The sequence below is a fragment of the Gymnoscopelus microlampas genome, assembly GCF_963454915.1.
Source record: "Gymnoscopelus microlampas genome assembly, chromosome: 20".
NCBI lineage: Eukaryota > Metazoa > Chordata > Actinopteri > Myctophiformes > Myctophidae > Gymnoscopelus > Gymnoscopelus microlampas.
The window spans coordinates 20,393,016-20,415,167 of NC_139957.1; the positions used below are offsets into that span (position 1 = coordinate 20,393,016).

General features: G+C 43.2%; 1 protein-coding gene across 2 annotated transcripts in view; it reads left to right on the forward strand.

Annotated features, from left to right (window-relative positions):
* sptb (spectrin, beta, erythrocytic) overlaps window positions 1–22,152 on the forward strand; it is a 68,500-nt gene that overhangs the window by 40,911 nt on the left and 5,437 nt on the right. For both annotated transcript variants that reach the window (XM_084043861.1, XM_084043862.1), the window contains 16 exons: window positions 824–1,090; window positions 2,397–2,621; window positions 3,797–3,886; window positions 4,666–4,956; window positions 6,519–6,649; window positions 6,892–7,096; window positions 7,571–7,794; window positions 8,280–8,430; window positions 10,304–10,548; window positions 12,100–12,238; window positions 12,842–12,926; window positions 15,148–15,344; window positions 19,291–19,373; window positions 20,348–20,411; window positions 21,022–21,278; window positions 21,972–22,145. In XM_084043861.1, the coding sequence (XP_083899987.1) occupies window positions 824–1,090; window positions 2,397–2,621; window positions 3,797–3,886; window positions 4,666–4,956; window positions 6,519–6,649; window positions 6,892–7,096; window positions 7,571–7,794; window positions 8,280–8,430; window positions 10,304–10,548; window positions 12,100–12,238; window positions 12,842–12,926; window positions 15,148–15,344; window positions 19,291–19,373; window positions 20,348–20,411; window positions 21,022–21,278; window positions 21,972–22,145 (2,828 nt within the window). The remainder of the gene's footprint in view (window positions 1–823; window positions 1,091–2,396; window positions 2,622–3,796; window positions 3,887–4,665; window positions 4,957–6,518; window positions 6,650–6,891; window positions 7,097–7,570; window positions 7,795–8,279; window positions 8,431–10,303; window positions 10,549–12,099; window positions 12,239–12,841; window positions 12,927–15,147; window positions 15,345–19,290; window positions 19,374–20,347; window positions 20,412–21,021; window positions 21,279–21,971; window positions 22,146–22,152) is intronic.

A 22,152-nucleotide genomic window follows, 5' to 3' on the forward strand; every position in this document is an offset into this window, starting at 1 on the left:
GCATTTAACCCATCCTAACTATTGGCATGCCAATGAGAAATTACACCCCTTCTCCCATGGAGAAGTGGAATTTGAACCATTATGGATCAAGAAACAAGTTGGCTTTACTTACTTGCGCTGATGGTGTGCTTACAGCCATAATAAAAGCAAAGCAATTCTACATAAAAACAAGGCTAAGAGTCTAAAAGCCCAGCTAGCAGCCCCTAGAGTCTATGCTTCTCATTGCACCCAACTAGGCAGTGTCCATAGGGTGGCATAGAGGATACAGTAGATCATTGGGGTCACTCACTTATGGTATAATCCATGCAGCATGAATGCACTCACCAAGTTTCATAACAATCTTCCCTTTATTTTGAGATAACTAACAAGTTCAAGTTCAAACTTGCAGGAAATGTCCTGGAGTCACCAAAATAAGCAGGGTTCTTCCATGCTTAGCGCACAATTTCAAACTTGCAGGAAAGGCCATGGGTTCACTAAAATCAATAGGATTCTTCTGTGCTGAGCACAATGATAATCTGCCTATTCGATTTTGAGATATTGTGTGCACATGTACATTTTGGCTTAGAGCAAAGGCCTTTAGGGTATATAATTCAGTGCAGGTCTTCCTCGCGAAAGCATGGATGCACTCAGCAAGTTTCATGGCAATCCACCTATTAAATCTTGAGATATTTTGTGTCCAATTGGGAATTTTGGCCTTATGGAGGCGCTAGAGCAAAGGCCATTAGGTAACCAAAATTAGGCCTTCTTCTTGGGTTGCACAGAAAACCCCTTCACCCATTGAGAAGTGGAATTTGAACCATTATTTTTGTTCTCCCCCATACAGGAGGGTCAGGAGCTGATAGAGTCCAAGCCCGAGTTTGAGCCCATTGTTATGGAACGTCTGGCCAAGCTGCATGAGCTATGGGATAAACTGGAGTCCACCACCCAGGAGAAGGCACGCTTGCTGTTTGATGCCAACCGCTCTGAGCTGTTCGACCAGAGCCTGGCCGACATGAAAAAGTGGCTGAAAGAACTGAAACAGCAGCTACAAGGTGGCGATGAGGAAGTCAAAGACCTGACCAACGCCAACATCCTTCTTAAGAAGCACCAGGTGTGTGGGTGACACACACGTGAGGGATTCTGTTGTACTTACTACTTTCATTAACTTGAGTTTAGGTTGTGTCTGAAACACAATAATACTGTATGAAATCACACCTTTTCAAATCTTCCATAAGAATGCTGTATCAGCCTGGTGCTGCTTATCAGAGTTGGACACTTGAGATAGATAGATAGATAGATAGATAGATAGATAGATAGATAGATAGATAGATAGATAGATAGATTTTATTGTTAGGCTGCATTTTTTGTGTGACTACTGACTAAAACTCTTTCTCACGTTGTTTTCAGATCTGAGAGGGTGTCAGACTTCAGTGTGTTCAAAGTCTTCTAGTGTATGGTAGATGTGAGGGAGTGTCAGACTTTTGTATTTTCTAGTGTGTGGTAGGAATTAGACTCGACTCAACTGAAGTTGCAAAGTTGCAAAGCAAAATCAGGCCTTGCGGCTTGATGAGACTTCACTGCATTGCACTTTTAAAGTATTACTATTACAGCCTACTGTAATTTAGCCTTCTGCTTTGTGCACAGTTCTGCCATTCTGTAGCGTTTGGTTAGAGTAACCTTGGTTACTGGTTGGGCATTTCCAAACTGGCATGGATATTCGATTATGGGTATGGGTTAGGTTAGGGTTAGAGCTGGGCAGAGCTGTAGACTTGAGAATTGAGTTGGACTTAGGTCGAAGATATTGTGACCTATGACTTGACTTACCTATCCCCATTACCCCAGCTGGTGCATAGCGCAGCAACAGTCCTCCACTTAGTTTTGTCTTTGTAACTTGACTTGGACTTACAGTAAGTCACAAAGATTGTGACTTGTGACCTGACTTGGACTTATCTCGAATGACTTGTGACCTGACTTGAACTCGTCTCAAATGACTTACTACAATGTACTGTATATAATCACTCTAAGTTATAAAGGTTTATACAGTAGTAGCTGAAAAATGTGCGCCTACTCCATTTAACAAAAAAATACATTCTGTGAAGTCGGATTACCACTCGTCACCAATCATTATTCAAATATTTGTATAGATTTTTTTCTAAAAGGTACACATACAAACACATAACAAACAACTACAAGACACCACAGATACTAGCACTCAATAATTAAACAAATACACATACTATCCAATTACTAATTGACCGAAAATGCAAGGACATTTTAGTACAATACATTGGCATGAAAAGCGGTATTAATATCACAAAATTAAAGTCAATCCACTCGCTACATCTTTGATTGCATTCTGAAGGTCATTCATCATCTTCCCTATAATCACCTCCTCAATCTTCACCCTCCCATGTCAGATGACAGAGAACCAGGTGCGGGACCGGGCAAGAGAGCTGGAGGAGCTCCAGGAGGCTGTGGAGAAGCACGGTGGAGTCAGGGAGGACCAGCCCGAGCTGGAGGCCGAGCAACAGGCCATCCAGGCGGAGTTCCAGCAGCTGCTGACTCCCTTGGCAATGCGCAAGGGCAAGCTGGAGGCAGCTAAGGCTGTCCATCAGTTCTACAGAGACCTGGCTGATGAGATGGTGAGGACGGATCTGCTATTTTACAGTGGTGGAAAAGTAGCTAAGTACATTTACTCAAGTACTGTACTTTTTTTGTACAATTTTGAGGTATTTTTACTTTACTGGAGTATTTCCAATTTTAAATACTTGTACTTCTACTCCACTACTGTACATCTCAGAGGAAAATATAAATTATAAAACATGTTAACCACTTTAGCCCTATTTTATACCAAGGCTATTTGAAAATAGCCGATCTACAAGCTCACAACGCGTAGATCTACTATTTTGAAACATTTTAGTACTTTAACTTTTGGTACTTTAAGTACATTTGGATACCAATACTTTTGTACTTTTCCTCATTTTGAATTCCAGACTTTTACTTATAACAGAGTACTTCTACATTGCAGTATTGCTACTTTTACTTAAGTAAAACATTTGAGTACTTTTTCCACCACTGTCTGCTAATGAAGAGCATAACGTGATGAAAACACCTGCCTCTGTGCAAATTGATTTTAGATGAAGGGGATGAGAGATGGCAGGGACCGAGGGACGTGCTGGCCACTGGGAAATTTGGGACAATTCCAGAACGGCCGCGCCATTCCAGGCTTTTTTTTTAAACTTTTTTTTTCTCCACTTTTTGGGTCTGGGCGGCCCACAAAGTAAATATAACTGGCCCACTGGCTTGTCTCTCATCTGAAATGGCCAATCCTTGAGTAGCACCGGCCCACATTACCTCCAGTATTTTATCATTATTGTACATTTTTCATTGTATATTTTTATTATAATTAATAAAATTGTTTATTTTTATTATAAATAAAAATATACTGCTCATCGGTTAGTATTTGGGACCTCGCCGCGCGGCCGGAGGCAAAAAGAAATCGGCGTGCAGCCTTTGCCCGCGCATCTTACGGGCCTCTCTATCTGGGATTCCCGGGCTGAATTAGGGGCCCAGCACGTCCTGAAGACTACTGAGGCATGGGCCGAGCAAATGCAGGCGCCGCTCAGTTTTTTTGAAAGATGAGAATAATTTTTAATGTAGGACCGCTTAATTAAAGATGCTGTTTTTTTGTCCCTGTTTCTGTCTCTCTCTCTCTCTCTCTCTCTCTCTCTCTCTCTCTCTCTCTCTCTCTCTCTCTCTCTCTCTCTCTCTCTCTCTCTCTGTCTCTTCTCTGTCACTTTACATACCTGTCTCTCAGCTCTGGATAGAGGAGAGGATGCCACTGGCCACGTCAGAGGAGCATGGCCACAATCTTCAAACAGTCCAAATGCTGTTGAAAAAGAACCAGGTGACTAATTCCAGTGTAGAACACAGTGGGAGTTCTCTCTTTGGCTTTGTTTCTATGGTGATGAAGTGCTGAAATCAAAGGCAATCAAAGAGCTGGCAACCGAGCCTCAGATGACAAGACAGCTGGCAGCTAGATATGATTCACAGATGTCATCCGAGACTATTTATGTACCTTATGCTACAAGTTGATATAAGACGCATTTTAATGAGCTTTAAAATGGTGGTTAACCCATTTAGACCTGGAACGCATCTGTGTCATTTTAGATTTCTTTGGCTATTCAAAAATAGCAGATCTACAAGCTCATAGTGTGGCACCGAGTGCCGCGCTATGAGCTTGTATATCTGCTATTTTTGAAAAATCGTGAAAATGTGTGCACATCTTTGAATATATATATTTTTAAAGCGAACATTTTTAACTCAAGTCTTTGCTTCTGGGGGGTCCCTGGAACAAAATATTTTGAGATGGGGGTCCGCGGCCAAATACATATCATTTTGGGGGTCCTTGACATGAAAAAGTTTGAGAACCACTGACATAGCAACTTAAAAAAAAAGGATTTAGAAGACATTTTGTAGAATCGGCCTCAGGTCTTAGTGGGTTTAAGTTAGTTTACTATCCTCAAGCAAACTTCCCCCCCCAAAAAACAATAGTTTGAATCAAGGTAAACTATTGTAAAACTCTGGACTGTTGTACTGGTGTTTTTACTGAGATGTATGTGCATACTGCATACACTATTCATATGCACTTCTGACCGAGCTTGTTCTGTCCTCGTCACCCGTTAGACATTACAGAGGGAGATCGAGGGCCACCAGCCCCGTGTTGACGAGGTCCTGGAGCGGGGGAGGAGGATGGCACCCGCGGCCGAGGCGGAGGGCAGGCCGGAGGCCGAGCGCATCGCAGACCAGGTGAAGGACCTGGAGGAGGCCTGGTCACGGCTGCAGGACGAGAACGCCAAGCGCAGGGAGAGGCTGACCGGCTCAGACATGGTGCAGCAGTACTACAACGACGCGGACGACGCCGAGGCCTGGATAGGAGAGCAGGAACTGTACATGATCACGGACGAGAAGGCCAAGGTATGGGGCGCACAGCATGCATGTGGGGGGCTACATTTACAGAGCGAGAGACTGGGAAGTGCAGATTACTGTATTTCAGGCTCTTATTGCACGTCGTTCATGGCTGGGTGGTGGCAGGCTTGTGACGTTCAAATGATGCATTTTCAGCCTCCACTACTAGCTGGACGCCTCGGGGGGTTGTGTGTGAAGTCATGCACAGCTCATTGATTTCAGTGGAATAATTATTTTTTCATTCTTTGAGTTGCTTGGAGTGTAGATTCAAGTGTCAAGCGGCAGGTGCATGGAGCATGAACAAACAAGCTGTCATACACAAAGTTTTGGAAACCGTGACCATGAAACCATGACCTTAAGTGTTAGAAAAGAGGCATCAAAGGAAACTTTGTGCCGGGGGCAGAGGGGAGCACAGCATAATGTTTATGGATCAGAACAAAGATCTGAGGATGAAAGACAGCAGTGTATGCTAACTATGAGTTAGGAAAGTATAATGGATTGAGACACTATTCTGCTATCTACTGTATGTGTGAGAAAAAGACAAATAGAAAAAAAATGTAAAGCCAGCAAATAAACGTAGACTAAATCAAAGAGTCAAAGTGAAGTAGCATAAGTCAGAGCAAGAAAACAAGCAAAGTAACCTTAACTTTAAAGGCCAAATTATAATTACCGCGTCCACGTAGCCACAACTTAAGGGTACGCTAGCATCGTATGACGTACATTTCTTCACCAGCTCATGTCCGTGCAGACATGTCAGATTTTAGAACCGCGTGTACTGCGTGCAGGTACAAGTGCATGTCTGATTGTACATGTGCTAGAACTGAAACATGGATACTCTGCTTGAGGAGAGGTTGTGTGGGGAGACCTGTCACTATCCATATCTTTATAACTTGTTATTAAGAGTCAATAAAGACAACCCAATTCTTGGAAAGATATTACTGTTTACTGTCAAAAGAGATTAAAGTGTGAGAAGACAGAAGTGGAAGTATCTGTGAGACGCATTTTTTAAACACATGCGCGTCTGCAGACAAATTGTAATTTAAACAGAATTACGTATTGTACGTGTCCGCTGTCCACGGACCCTGCTGCTACGCAGACATGGCAAATATAATCAGGCCTCACTGTAAGTGTGAGAGACGGCAAAGTAGCCTGAACCACTCAGGGCAGCAGGTGCAGATGCTACGATGTAGCATGGGAAAATTGAATTTGTTTGGATCATTAACCCTAAACAAGGCGTGTGTTGTTGTGCCAAGAACAAGCAGGATTGCATGCATTAGCATAATTACACTGGCACATTTTTCTTCATTCTAAACTGTTTCGCTTCCCACACAGCCAGGTTAAACTTTGAGAGCTCACCCAAAGTGTCTCATTAGGTCTTGGAGAGTTCACAGTTTTCATTCGTCTGTCTCATCCTACACCCCCTGCTCGCTCTGGCCTCCTTCTCTTCCTACTTTTCCCATATGCTTCTCTTCTTTTTCTCTTTCTCTGCCTCGTTCCCCTCCTCCCCCCCCCCCCCCCCCCATCATCTCTCCTTGTCCTCAAACCACCTCTGCTCCCTTTGATCTCTCCAGGATGAGCAGAGCGCCATGCTGATGTTGAAGCGTCACCTGATCATGAAGCAGGCGGTGGATGACTACGCTGACTCCATGCAAAAGTTGGCTTATCGCGCCCAGAAGATGCTGTCTGACGACCATCCTGACGGGTGAGTGCTTTGGCGTTTCAGCCACTCATTTTGACACGCTTTTCTCTATGCCCTATCCTATTATTCATTCCCCCACTCCTTTCTCTCCTTTCTTCTTACCGTCCCCCATTATCTTCCTTCCCTTTCTTCCCCTCACTGCTCCCTTCCTTCCTGCACTCCTATCTTGCTACCTTCCTTACTGTACTTCCGTCCTCCCTTCTTTGTCTTCTTCTTTCCTTCTCTCTCCCCCTGCCCCTCCACAGTGAGGCCATCATCAGGCGTCAAGGCCAGGTAGACAAACAGTACGCCGGGCTGAAGGAGCTGGCGGAGGACCGCAGGAAGAAGTTGGACCACACCTACCATCACTTCCTGCTGAGCCGCGAGGTGGAGGACCTGGAGCTGTGGATCTCACAGAGGGACGTGGTGGCCTCCTCCCAGGAGATGGGCCAGGACCTGGACCATGTCACGGTGAGACGTGTGGGATGACAGAGAACAGACAGACAGACAGACAGACAGACAGACAGACACAGATAGACACAGAGAAACACACACACGCACGCACGCACGCACGCACGCACGCACGCACGCACGCACGCACGCACGCACGCACGCACGCACGCACGCACGCACGCACGCACGCACGCACGCACGCACGCACGCACACACACGTACACACACGTACACACACACACAGGCATGCACATGAACATACAACAGTACATGCATACAGGGACACACTCACATAACAGTGGTATCACATTATGGTGCACTAGTGCAGTGATTTCTAGTCACCAAAAGTATCTTTGCAAAGGTGCGCAGTGCATTATGCAGGAAGAAAAAAAATATTCAAATTTTAACCTACATACATCTAATCTAATTTAAATGTCATGCATCCCTTTGCTGAAATGACTTATCCCCTCTTTCCCCTTCAAACCGGCACAGCTTCTGAGGGACAAGTTCCGGGAGTTTGCTCGGGAGACTGGGATGGCCGGTCAGGAGCGCGTGGACTTTGTCAACCAGACCATAGACGAGCTGATCGAGGCGGGACACACCGAAGCGGCGACAATGGCCGAGTGGAAGGACAGCATCAATGAGAGCTGGGCCGACCTCCTTGAGCTCATCGACACCCGAGCTCAGCTCCTCACCGCCTCCTACGACCTGCTCAAGTACGGCCGGCTCAACCACTGCACTGGGCCTTGTGGGATTGACCGATATAATACCGATGAAGACAAGTGCATGCATAAAGATTCTGGGTTAATCCAGAAGGAGTAACACAGTGATATCAAGCTAGGTAACGCAGTGATAGCAAGCTAGCCAGAGTGATACTGATGTTTGGAAGGTTTGTGTTTGTGGGTGGGTAAAATTTCGATCCACAAGCCTCAAGGCTCAAGGTTATCTTTATAATCCTGCTAGGGGAAAAATGTTTGTAGATTAGAATGACTCAGACTTTCCCCCCCTGTGAATGCAGTTAAATGTGAGGATGGTGAATATGATTTTAAATATAATTAATCAGGAGAATGTGAGGCGGTGATTATAGATGATGAAGGTGATGATAACAGGTACAGGGATGACCGTAATGGTAAAATCTGTAATGATATGATAAAGTGAACAAGTGATAAACCCATCCCATGTGGATGATTTGTCTGTTCAGGTACTTTGACGACGGGAAGGAGCTTGTGGCACAGATCCATGACAAGCAGAGTGAACTCCCTGATGATGTGGGAGAGGACTTCAGCAAGGCCGAGTCCTTCCACCGCATGCACGCCGCCTTCGAGAGGGACATCACTGCACTGGGCAAACAGGTAACAACTCACAGACTTACGGTACCATTATTTACGGCGAGTGACGTGGTTTTACGATGAATCGATCAGCCATAAGTTGTTTTACTATCAGAGAAATCACAGCAGGTAGAGGAAAAAATGTCTTCCTGCACTTTAAAGTTTACGCTAGTACTCAGTATCTTTGGTTGTCGAGGATAGGGGTTATTAAAGTTGTTGTTTTTTAGCCTGAGGCACAATTTGAGGGAATTTATTCATGCCTGCAGTCCATGCCCGCTAAAACAAACACTTCACCTCGCAAAGAACTACCAGAAACATCAAAGTTCTACAGCAAAATCTTTATCTACTCCTCGTTCAGTTCCGCAGCTTTCCAAGCAGCCACAGCTAAGCAGGGGTCAAAGCCACAGTGCCCCTACAGTATAATAGATGGAGAAAATATCCCCTTGTTCCCAGAGAATGTGTGGGGTAAACAAGGAAGGCCTGAACAGTAAAGGGAAAGATTGTTTTCCTAACAAACCCCAGGCCCAGACATGGTGGATCTCTTTGTATTTATTTTTGCTGCATTTGGCCTTCATGTAGATAGGAAAATGTAAAGAGACAGGGAGCTGAGGGCAGAGAGGAGGAACGACATTCAACACAGGCCTCATGCAGGAATTATACTGGAGACCTTGTGATTGTGTGGTCGGAATCACCAGTGATCAATTTGCTAGGGAGATGGGGGGGGGGGGGACTCCATGTTGCTTTTGATATCCGCCCTCTGGTCATTAATTTGTATCACTGGTGGGGATATGTTTTATCCCTGATCCTGGACAGAATGAATTAAATACATGCCTTTCCTTTTGGGAAATGTACATTGTCTGATACTGTATGTTTGATATTTACAGAAGAAGGAAGGCACTGGAGCAAACTCGGACAATTAAAGAGTTTTTTTATTTATTTTGTTTATTTACAGGGTGCAGGCAAATGCAGGCTGACCGGATGAAGATATATTGACATTGAAACGTTGTCACGTTATTTGCCTGCACCCTGTAAATCAAAAAGGCTTTAATTGTCCGAGTTTGCTCCAGCTCCTTCCTTCTTCTACACATACCAGTCCCACTCCTGAGATGCCTGAATTTGGCTTGTGGCGAGGTGGAACCCCTTTGTTCATGTTTGATATTTACGTTTGATAACATCACAATTTAACAATTAAATAAAAAATGTATGTTAACCACAGGCACATTAAAGGTAGGGTAAGTGTTATTTTTTGGTTAAAACAAAACGTATTTTGTTAAAAGCTATATTCTGATAGTAATCATTGCTATAGAGTGTTTGTTCAGTAACAGGAGTCTCCCCGTCTCTCCAGCTCTTTAATAAACAGAAAATACATTTTCCGGTAGGTGTCAAAATCTCAGCCAATCAGGAGAAAGTACCCATTTTTAAGCTTCATTTTTATAGTGTTCCAGTTCCAATTTTGCCTGCTCATTTCTTAGTGTCATCACTTCCAATTTCACTTGTTTAATCTATATCCTGATTGAGTTCTCTATCCTGAAAAAAATTGGAAATGAAACTGAAACTGAAACGAAAATGCATTTTCTGTTTTATAAAGAGCTGGAGAGACAAGGAGACTCCTTTTACTGAACAAACACTCTATAGCAATGAGTACTATCAGAATATAGAGCTATTTAAAAATTATTTTAACCAAAGAAAATCACTTACCCTACCTTTAACCACTGGCATCCCTATTTTGGGATATATTAATTAATTATTAACGTAAAAAACGGTTCTACATCTACAAGCTCACAACGAGTCGCGGTGTGACTCGTGGTGACGTTGCAGAGGCTATCTCTCAAACGAAGAATTATATAGTACATTATTTTTTTGTAATGGGTGTCCTCAACTCTGTCTCCATGCCTAGGTCCAACAGTTCCAGGAGACAGCCACGCGGCTACAGGCCCAGTATGCAGGGGACAAGGCTGTGGACATCCAGGCCACAGAGAAGGAGGTGCTGGACGCCTGGAAGGGTCTGCTGGACGCCTGCGACGGCCGAAGGAAGCGCCTGGTGGACACGGCGGAGAAGTTCCGCTTCTTCACCATGGTCAGGGACCTGATGGCTTGGATGGAGAGCATCATCCAGCAGATTGAGACGCAGGAGAAGCCCAGGTGAGTGGACATGGGGTTGGAAAGGACAGAGGGTCAATTGTCATTGGATGGAGAGAGAAATAGGCAGTGTGGGGCGAGACAAAGAACTGTGTGTCTGATCTCTGTGTTCGTTGGCAGAACTACCGTACCGCCGACCTGAGTGTTATTGTACTTCTTCCCATGATGTCATGTATATTAAAGCACATCCATCACCACCTTGAATATTGTCTCCGGCTCCTCTTGCCTCATAAATCATTGGTTCTCAAAGTGGGGTCCGGGGACCCCCAGGGGTACTGTCTTGAGGAGGTTCCAGGGGGTCCCCAGCTAAGGATGGACAGGAACCAAATGGACCCTTATGGGTCTGTAACTCTGAGAGTTTACAAATGGACCCGTTAGGGTCCATTTGGTTCCATTTGTACACTCTCAGAGTTAGATTAACATTGATTTTACAATATGAATTGGGGTCCCAGAGATATAAATGCCATTAAATGGGGGTCCGTAGCCTAATGCATGTCAAACTGGGGGGTCCTTGAAATTAAAATGGTTGAGAATCACTGCTAGAGCCGTAAAAATCTTCTCTTATGGGGGTCCCCTGGCTTATCTTTTCAAATGGGGGTCCGTGGGCTAATAAGTGTCAATTTGGGGGTCCTTGACATGAAAAAGTTTGAGAACCAATGTCATAAATTACTGATGGATCAAGAATTCCACAACAGGGCTCTGTGAGAGATAAGCACAGGTTCCTGTGTTCAGTAGCACACTGGCAAGACCTTAGATTCCAGCTAAGAACACCAATGCTAAAAATGTATGCATTCATATAAATGAACTGTAAATCCCTTTGGACAAAAGCATCCATCAAGTGGCAAATTATAATTTATGGGCATTCAGGAGCATGAGTTTCCTGTTCTGATTCACCATGCTGCAGTGATAAATGCCTCTTGGTGCGGATCCATTTATTCTGTGTGGAGTGGATACGTTTCAATGAGTAAGACCTGAAGTAAAGCATGAGAGAGGCTTGAATACATTTCTCTAAATGTCTGAGCCATGTCTCACAAAGCAGTCAAACAATCTTTTATCAGCCATGCGAGAGACACTTCTAGGATACAGTAGGCATATGGCTGCCAGCACTCTGTTATTTCCCTCAAGACTCTCCTAGTTCTGTTCGGTTTTAAAGACATTTTCAGACCTTTTCAATGGTTACTGATGAGTGATCACAGTGGAAAATCTGCCTCATCACAAGATACGCTTCATAAAAGGATCTCTCTTTCATCTTGTTTTAATTGCCTATTTTCTGTCAAAGAGAGGAGAGATGTGCTATAATTTTTGGGGATGTTGCAGTGGTTCTCAAAGTGGGGTCCAGGGACCCTCTCTGGGTTCAGTGAGGGGATTCTAAATGGACCCTTTCAGGTCTGTAAATCTGAGAGTATAAACATGGAATCAAATGGGTCCATTTGGTTCCATTTGTATACTCACAGAGTTATGGGGGTCCTTGACATTTACAAGTTTTGAGAACCACTGATGTGATGGTATTATATTATATTGTAATAATAACAACTCATCCTGGCTTTCTTCCAGGGATGTGTCATCGGTGGAGCTCCTACAGAAATACCACCAAGGGATCCGCTCTGAGATCGAGACCAGAGAACCCAAGTTCACAGAGTGTGTGGACCTGGGTCAGGCCATGATGGCTCGCAAGCACAGAGACTCATCTGAGGTGAGGTCTCAGCCATGCCAGAGCACTGGTCTAAAATTATAATCTTAAAACATGATCTTTAGCCACATTAGACCCTAGCATCTGGGCATGTCATAAATAGACTGACATTCAGCCAAAATGTATGAACATTCGGCCAAAATGGATGATCATTTGGTGAACATTCTGTGAAAATAGCAGATCTACAAGCTCACAACGTGTCCCGTTGCGATGAGTTCTGAGCTTGTTGATCATCTATTTTCGCTGTTTCAGATGTAACAAAGTACAGTATACAGGGGTTTATACAAGTGGTAAATTATTTTCCGGGGATTGATTGTTTTTGTTTAACCCAGTGGAAACAATTAATTTTTTGCACAAAAGATCAAATTCCTACTCATCTCATGCTCATTAAGACAGATTGGTGTACAAAGCAAACAGCATTTTATCAATTACAAATATAAAAATAACATCAAAAGAATTTAAATTAGCAACTGGCCCCAGCCAGGACTGAATTTAACAGACATTTTTCACTCTTCACTTTATTGTTCATTCTTAAAGGATGGAGGATAATGATAGGCCAGTTACAATGGTGCTGTCTAATTATAAGTGTGTGACTGTCTCCATCAGATCAAAGAGAAGCTGGTGCAGCTGCTGGAGAAGAGAAAGGAGATGATGTTCAAATGGGACGACCGGTGGGATTGGCTCAGGCTCTGTGAGTTACTCTAAGCTATCTTCAAGCATATAAAATCCACCTTTTTTTCCCTGTGATCTCGTATTCACAATTAATTAGCCAGCATCATAGGCCAGTGATGACATCCATAAATTCTGTTTTGCATACCGGTAGTTAATTGTCCCTGAATTTACCTAACGTCATGCTTCTAAATTAGCCTGGTAAACCCTCCCTCCAGAAATCTCAATTGTATTTTATTTCAGGAGTGAGTCTGGCCTGCAGACCTATATGGGCAATTTGGCTGTGGGCTGGAGATGGGCGGGAGTAATGTAGCTTTGATGTCCAAGTGGCCCTTTGATGTCCAATTAAGCCACTTTAGGCTGCAGTGATTATCACCAGGAGTAATTGGTTTGTCTTTGATGTTAATGAGCAGCTTGTATGAAAGGTGTATTGATTAATGACGTGTGAACCACTCTGGTTCCACCTGATTGGCCTACCCCCGATGTCAATCACAAAACAATGAGCGAGGACGCTGATTGGCTCGGTTAGTTGGTAATTCCGCTAGAAACTCCCACAATGGGAAATCAGGCCAGACTCACTCCTGGAATCAAATGGAAATGAGATTTCCGGAGGGAGGGTTTACCAGGCTACTTCTAAATACCATCTCGTTTTTTTTACGGCATCCTTTTATAAAATTAACACATTAGGTACCTTTACTGTATGTTAATCACTTGAACCGTAGCGTAGTCCCCCAAGGGCCTAGTATACATCCCTGGGGGACTCCGGTCAAAGCAATATAGTGACGTGGTTAAAAGCACACACCCCAAAACACTGCAAGTGTTACCTGTACTTACCTACTATACATTAATATGCATTTCAGGTTTCATTTTTTAATTCTACAGATTAATCAGAAATTCATCAGATGAGCATCTTGTTTGGTCTTGTCACATTATCTTAAATAAAACATACTGTAGAGAGAATTAAGTCTGCAAGCAGACGCCGCAAGCTGTCTACTTACTGCTGTAAATCTGTAAAACAGCTGCTTGTATTTATTTAATTATTCATTATTTGTCAATATTGTGAATGCAAAGAGAAAAAGCCTGCACTCAATAATGTCCTTTCGGTGTTTTACTTGCCTCACCATGGTGCGTTTCAAAATAGTAATAATCGTGGCGCAATCATGGTGAACAAGTGGCCTCAAATGACGCGCATCATTGACGCGAGCAACATTGGCGCTTTCTATCTGTCCGGACCTTAACTCTTCTTTATCTGTATTCGTAATTTGCCCACACCATCCGGCAGTGGTGGAAAAAGTACTCAAATTTTGTAGCAATGTAGAAATGCTCCATTACAAGTAAAAGTCCGGAATTCAGAATTTACTTGGGTAAAAGTACAAAAGTATTGGCATCAAAATATACTTAAAGTACCGAAAGTAGAAGTACTCATTATGCAGAAATTCAGAATGTCCCAGAAGTTTTCAAATGTATAAAATGTTAAAAAAAATCTTTGAAAATGGCAGATCTACAGGCTCACAATGTGTCGCATCGCAACACATTGTGAGCTGGTGGACCGGCTATTTTCTAATGGACGAAATGTATATAGGGCTGAAGTGGTTAATGTATGTTTTGTAATAATCAAAATCTATAAAGTAACTAGTAACTAAAGTTTCCAAATAAAAGGAATAAAAGTACAATATTTGCCTCTGAGATCAGATTTAGTAGCGTAGAAGTAAAAATACTGAAAATTGGAAATACTCCAATTGAGAAAGAATACCTCAAAATTGTACTTTTCGGTACAATTCGGTATCAGGGACATGCACAGATAGACTCTAGGTGGTGCTAGAGCACCTGCCCTTTGCCCTCTTGACCAGAGGTGCCCTTTTGAAGTGTTCCCAGTTTACAGCAGGGGTCTTCAACAGGGGGTCCGGGACCCCTAGGGGGTCCTCAGAGTTACTACAGGGGGTCCGCCAAATCTTTATGTGATATGATTTTTCTTTTTACCATAAACACTCGAAACCTAGCATCCCTTTTCTGAGGAGAACTTTAGCCAAAAATAGCCGATCTACAAGCCCACAACGCCTCGCGCTGCGAGGCGTTGTGGGCTTGTAGATCGGCTATTTTTTGGCAAAGAGGTATAGGTTTAGAGGGGAAAAAGAGCAGACCAAGTAAACAAAAAAAAGTATAATTTACTTGAGCACCTGCCCCTCAAAATGTCTGTGCACGCCACTGTTCGGTATTGACCCCCTGTCTCCCTCTACCTACAGTGCTGGAGGTGTGTCAGTTTGCGCGTGATGCCTCCGTGGCGGAGGCGTGGCTGGTGGCCCAGGAGCCCTATGTGGTCAGCAAGGACCTGGGCCAGACCGTGGACGAGGTGGAGAAGCTCATCAAGAGGCACGAGGCCTTCGAGAAGTCCACCGCCACCTGGGAGGAGCGCTTCTCAGCCCTGGAGCGCCTTACCACTGTACGTATGGCAAGCAGCGCCGCCGTTCATACGTATTGTGCACAGGGTTGCCAGATCTGCTTATTATAATTTCCCGCGAGATTTTATTCGAAAATAAATAGCCGATCTACAAGCTCACAACGCGTCGCATCGCGACACGTTGTGAGCTTGTAGATCTGCTATTTTCAAATAGCTGATGTATGTGTTAAAGTGCGCATGTGGCCCATATTCGCTTGTTTTGGGCTGGTTTTCCTAGACCTGGTTGCTTGTTTCTCTCACAGAATCTGGCAACACTGACTGTACACGATATCATCACTGTCTGCAGTGGTGGAAAAAAAGTATTCAAATGTTTTACTTAAGTAAAAGTATCAATACTGTTACAAGTAAAAGTCCGGAAGAAAACATTTACTTGACTAAAAGTACAAAAGTATAGGTATCAAAATGTACTTAAAAGTACCAAAAGTAAAAGCACTAAAATGTTGGAAAATAGCAGATCCACAAGTTCACGCTCAAGTTCAAATAGCCTATGTACAGTATAGTAAATAAATACATCTACTGATGCACAAACTTGGACGCATCATCAGTGTTGTTTTCCTGGAATCACTGGGTGTTTCGGGTCTCGCAACAGACACCCTCCTCCAGGCGACCCCGACCGAGGCTGATCAGACCCCGGTCTGTGTCCAAGTGGCATGCTATATTTCTCTTGAGGGGAGTAAGAGACAGTGCTAATGAGGGGGTTAGGGTTTAGGGCATTGATTCTCAAAGTGGGGTCCGGGGACCCCCAGGGGTACTTGAGGGGGTTCCAGGGGGTCCCCAGCTAAATGATGGATAGGAACCAAATGGACCCTTATGGGTCTGTAACTCTGAGAGTGTACAAATGGAACCAAATGGACCCTAACGGGTCCATTTGGTTCCATTTGTACACTCTCAGAGTTAAATTAACATTGATTTTACAATATGAATTGGGGTCACAGAGATAGAATTGCCATTAAATGGGGGTCCGTAGCCTAATGTGTGTCAAACTGGGGGTCCTTGAAATTAAAATTGTTGAGAATCACTGCTAGAGAGCCGTAAAAAATCTTCTCTTATGGGGGTCCCTGGCTTATCTTTTCAAATCCGCGGGCTAGGGCTTTCACCAACTAGTCGACTAGTCGACTAGTCGACTAGTATAACCACTAGTCGACCTTGTTAGTTGATAGTTGATAGTTGAAAAAAAAAAAAAAAAAAAAAAAAACCTTTTTTTTTTTTTTTTTTTTTTTAATTTAATTTTTAATGCTATAGTAATGGCCCATCTTACTATTATTATTATCCTCCTGACTTTATTTTTTATCAAAAGGGGGTCAAAAGCATGCCCAATAAAAGCCTATTATTGGGCAATGGGGATCCTTGGAGACGCTGCTGTGGTGCTGTGCTGCTGTGCCAGAAGCGCTTCCCTTAAAACGCCATAAAAATAAGGGCAGGAGGATAATAATAATAGTAATATAGTAGTAGGATGGTATTAAAACAGTGCCACCAAAAAAAAAAAAAAAAAAAAAAAAAATTTTTTTTTTTTTTTTTTTTTTTTGGTATTTTTTTTTTTGTAATTTAAATTTCGACTAGTCGACTAGTCGACTACCACTGGGTCAAATTAGTCGACCTGTAAAAATCTCTAGTCGTGAAAGCCCTACCGCGGGCTAATAAGTGTCAATTTGGGGGTCCTTGACATGAAAAGGTTTGATAACCACTGGTTTAGGGTGGCAGTTGAGATGTTAACAGCAAGTTTTGGCGACACTAAGAGGCTCTAGGCACTGTGGGATGACTCCGGGCCTGGCTCCTCCTTCGTTTGACCCTAAATTAGGGCTGAAGGTTTATGTATGTTTCATAATATCATCATTTATATCTGCAAAGTTAGCTAGTAACTAAAGTTTTCAAATAATTGTAGTGGAGTAAAAGTACAATATTTGCCTCTGAGATGTAGTGGAGTAGAAGTAAAAGTATAGACCAGGGGTCTTCAACAGGGGGTCCGGGACCCCTAGGGGGTCCTCAGAGTTACTACAGGGGGTCCGCCAAATCTTTGTGTGATAGGTTTTTTTTTTTACATTAACCACTTGAACCCTAGCATCCCTTTTCTGTAGATCGGCTATTTTTGGCAAAGAGTTAAGGGCGGATTCACACTGCGGCCTTGGAACCAGCCTTGAGGCTGGTAGGAAGGAATACCTGGGAAGGAATTGGTAAAGCGTGTGCACTTTGTGAGAAGTTTTATAAGGTTTTCAATAGGGGGCGAGCCTAACTTGTTTGCAATGTTTTTTAAAAGCTATACCCTTACCTAATACCATTCCAAAAATCTAAAACTTCTCACAAAGTACACTTATAATAGATGCTAGCTTTACCAATTCCTTCCCAGGTATTCCTTCCAACCAGCCTCAAGGCTGGTTCAAGGCCGCAGTGTGAATCCGCCCTATAGGTGTAGAGGGAAAAAAGAGCAGCAAAAGTTTATCTGAAACACAATTTTATACAATATAGAGGGGGTCCCTGCTTCATCTCTCTCTCAGCTAGGGGGTCCCTGGGCTGAAAACGTTGAAGACCCCTGGTATAGACAATTGGAAATACTCCAGTATGAATGTACTTAGTTACTTTACACCACTGACTGTCTGTCAGGCAGAAGGCCTTGTATCTCCGTATTTCATCCGTGTATGTTTTTTTAATATTTCATAATTAGTCGTACGACATTGTTGTCACATGACGGTGTTGTGGAAAAGCAGCGAAAATAGCTGACCTACAAGCTCACTGTGCTTCGCAATGTGACATGTTGTCAGGAAAATAGGGAAAGTGGTTTAGTCTGTCTGTGGGTTTTATGGATTAAATTACACTGGTGTCATTCATTTGTTCTCTAAACTTCTACACACAAAATATGCACTAGTGGAGAGCCAGGGTCTTTACTCAGGGACCTGCACCCCACTAATAGTCCATGGAACAGGGTTATGCAGGCCAGGGGGTCCTAGGAAAAAAACTTTCAGTGCATTGATCATAAGGAAATACAAGTCCAGCCTGCAGAGATGCTATGGCTGTGGAAATAAACATTTTAAAATGTATTGTTTGTGTTTACGCAACATTAGTGAGAAACTAACTGTAGCATGAGAGTAAGTGAAATATGGCTGAATGTATGACCTACAATGTCTTGGGTTGAGGAGGAATTCATGTAAAATATTACAGTTAAAAAAGAGTGAAGTGTTAATTTCCAAAATGTGATATGTCACCTTTCGGAGCTAAATTATTCCATGGAGTTAGCAGCGAAGCAGCCTGTAAAATTGTGATTGTTGACCAATTTATACTACCTACAGTACCTTCACAAGAAGAATAAGACATTTGAAATGTTGTGTTATCGGTCATCTTGTAACAGTGAGTATCATTTTTATAAAGATGATTGATGTCTCATTTTGTGCTATCAATCATTTTGTAATATGTGTCATTTTTGTATACATGATTGATGTGTCATTTTGGAATTAAACTCAGTTATACGATGAAAAGAAAAGTCATGGGAAAACAAAACCTGTAATCAATCTGTAATATGAATTCTGTCTGAAGAGTCTTTTTGATCATTGGATGATATAAATTCAACCATAACAGAAAATAATAGTAATTTATGGTGGAAGACAATAGTCTTTTAGTGAAGACTAGAACATATTTCATATTACAGTATATATTTTACACTACACCATCTGACTTCTGTGATTCTGTTTTTTTTTAAGGCAATGCTATTCAAAACGAATGGAATGTTATAACATTAAATCACTGAGATGGAGTTGCTCCATCGCCTAATTTAAGCGCGATGTATATACTTAGTTGTGCGCAAAAGTAGCAGATCTACAAGCTCACAATGTGTCGTGTCCCTGTGCGTTGTGAGCTTGTAGATCGGCTATTCTCGGTGTACGACACTGACTCGCAAATAAGTATACATCACTGATCCTAAATGTAATCTGTGGTCCAGCTGGAGTTATTAGAGCTGAGGACACAACAGCAGGAAATGGAGCGGTTCATCACGGAGGAGACTCGCTCAGACAAGGACAGCAGGTAACACACACACACACACACACACACACACACACACACACACACACACACACACACACACACACACACACACACACACACACACACACACACACACACACACACACACACACACACACACACACACACACACACACACACACAATTCAATTTATCCCCTGAGCAAGCAGGCAGGCTCAATGGTAAAAATGTCAGTACAAATTCAGGGTAGAACAGGAAAGAGGGTAGCTTTAAGTATAATTAACAATACCACAAATTTTACTTAAGTACAAAAGTACCATACGTAAAAGTACTTCACTATCACTTTAATGTTTGCAGCTGATAAAGATGGGGTTGATTTTAATTACTTTATGTGCTGCTGGGTAGCTTAACCTAATTCACCATAATGTATCCGTTAATTACGTTTTGTAATAGTAATCAATCTGCATAGTAACCAAATTAGTAACTAAAGCTGTCAAATAATTATATTGGAGTAAAATAATGCAATATTTGCCTTGGACATGTTGTGGGGTATAAGTATAAAGTAGCAAATACTATATATATTGAAATACTCAAGTAAAGAAAAAGTACCTCAACATTTTAAAGTACAGTACATAAGTAATTGTAGGATGTAGGCTACTTTCCACCACTGGGTGCATGTGCATACACACACACACACGCACGCACGCACGCACGCACGCACGCACGCACACGCACACGCACACGCACACGCACACAATTTGTTCATGGATTGGCTCTGTACCCACCATTTTGAAAGACTTGTTCTCACGCACATAGGCGCGCACGCACGCGCGCACACACACACACACACACACACACACACACACACACACACACACACACACACACACACACACACACACACACACACACACACACACACACACACACACACACACAATACAGAGAAAGGTCTTCTTTGAAGCCTGCTCCAGTGCTGATCCCATGCTGCCCTCTGCCCCTCTGCCCTCCAGGAGAGAAGACACAGGCTTTGTAGAGGACTCTTCACAGCTTTACACCGTGGAGGAACAGACTCTGGTCAGTATCTGAGCTGTCTCAGCCCTCCAGCCCGCTGCTGCCTATCTCCCATGACCTGTCTCTCCCATAACTATATCAAAGTCAAATGTTAATTTCATCTGAGAATGTACAAATGTAACCAAATGGACCCATACGAGTCCATTTGGTGGCATTTGTACACTCTTGGCGTTACATATGGATAGATTAACACTGAGGATTTTACCGCGGATCACGGCGCTAGAGGACAAAAGGCAAGGTCGCTCTTTGGCATATAAATGCTTTTTAATTTTTTCCACGTGAAAGAGTGCATTGGCTTTCTTTCCAGCTTTTAAAATAGACTGACTAATGAGGACCTTTTATTGCAAGTGGTTTTAAAAATAGTCACTGAAGCGTAAGGCAGACACACTCTGATGCAGACCCCCCTTCCCCCCACACTCCCTCCCTCCACCAAACTGGCAAGGTTATCACTGTGTGTAATTATTTATTTTGCAGATGAATGTTTGAATTTATTCACTCGTATGTCACACTCCATTTGTCTGTTCCCCGTCCCAAAATTCTGTTTATCTCTCTTCCTGTCTGTCTCCCTCTATGGCTCTCTCTCATGTTTGCTGCCTCTCCCCTCCTCCCTCAGTCTGGTTCTGTTGCAGTGGAGCCCAGCTCAGGCCTGCTGGAGGGAACCGCGGGCGATTCCACGGCACTCATGGTGTCGGAGATGAAAGAGAGCGCTTCCCTGGAGTTGGACTCCTCTGTGCCGGCGCAGATCCCCAGGGAAGCGGAGAGGGCCGCCACCATGCCCGCAGAACCCCTCAGAACACAGGTCACGCTACAGGAAGGCACGCTGGGTCGTAAACAAGACACGGAAAGCGCCGGGAAGAAGGCCTCCAACAGGTAGATTTTAATTAACTGAATAATAAACTGAATTACAAGCTGACAGGAAGTGGTGAATGATAGTTTAAAGAGTTCACCCTGAAAGACGTGTTGTATTGCTTCTTAGAAAGTTTTAAACGTCTACACTAAAGGCTTGATGTTCTTGGGGATTCATTATAATTTGTACAATTCGTTATTCATTTTTTATTTGTACTTTCTTTACGGAAAACACATGCATACATAAATAGCAGCCACGCATCAGATATGTCAACACGCACTTTTCGCATTAACTAATTAATTCATGCAAACGCCGCCTGATGGTGTTTAACTGTTAACTAAATCTGCAACCACAAGCAACTTGCAGCCTTACAAAAGATCTGACCTAATTTCCAGATAGCAGGCTGTTGAGATAGCTCTTCTATTTACTGTTATTACAGAGGAAAACTAACACTTCAGTAGCTCTTTGTTTCCAATTAACTCAAATTAATCAATGAGTGGTGTTGTTTTGATTCCCCTCTTTTTAAAGGGATTGAATTAAATTGATTTTGCATTATTGCCACCAGTTAGGGAACGGGCACGATCAATATTATGATTCTTGTCTTGTCTCAATATCTTGAGTCCTCTCCTCTCCTCTCCTCTCCTCTCCTCTCCTCTCCTCTCCTCTCCTCTCCTTTCCTCTCCCCTTCCCTTCCCTCCCCTCCCCTCCCCACCCAGGTCGTGGAACAACTTGTACTGTGTACTTAAGCCTGGCCAGCTCTCCGCCTACAAGGATGCCAAGAGTTTTGGCCATAGTGTGACCTATCACGGAGAGGACCCCTTGTCTCTCAACAATGCCAGCTGGGAGATCCTCAGCAACTACAAGAAAAAGAAGCATGTCTTCAAATTGCAGTGAGTA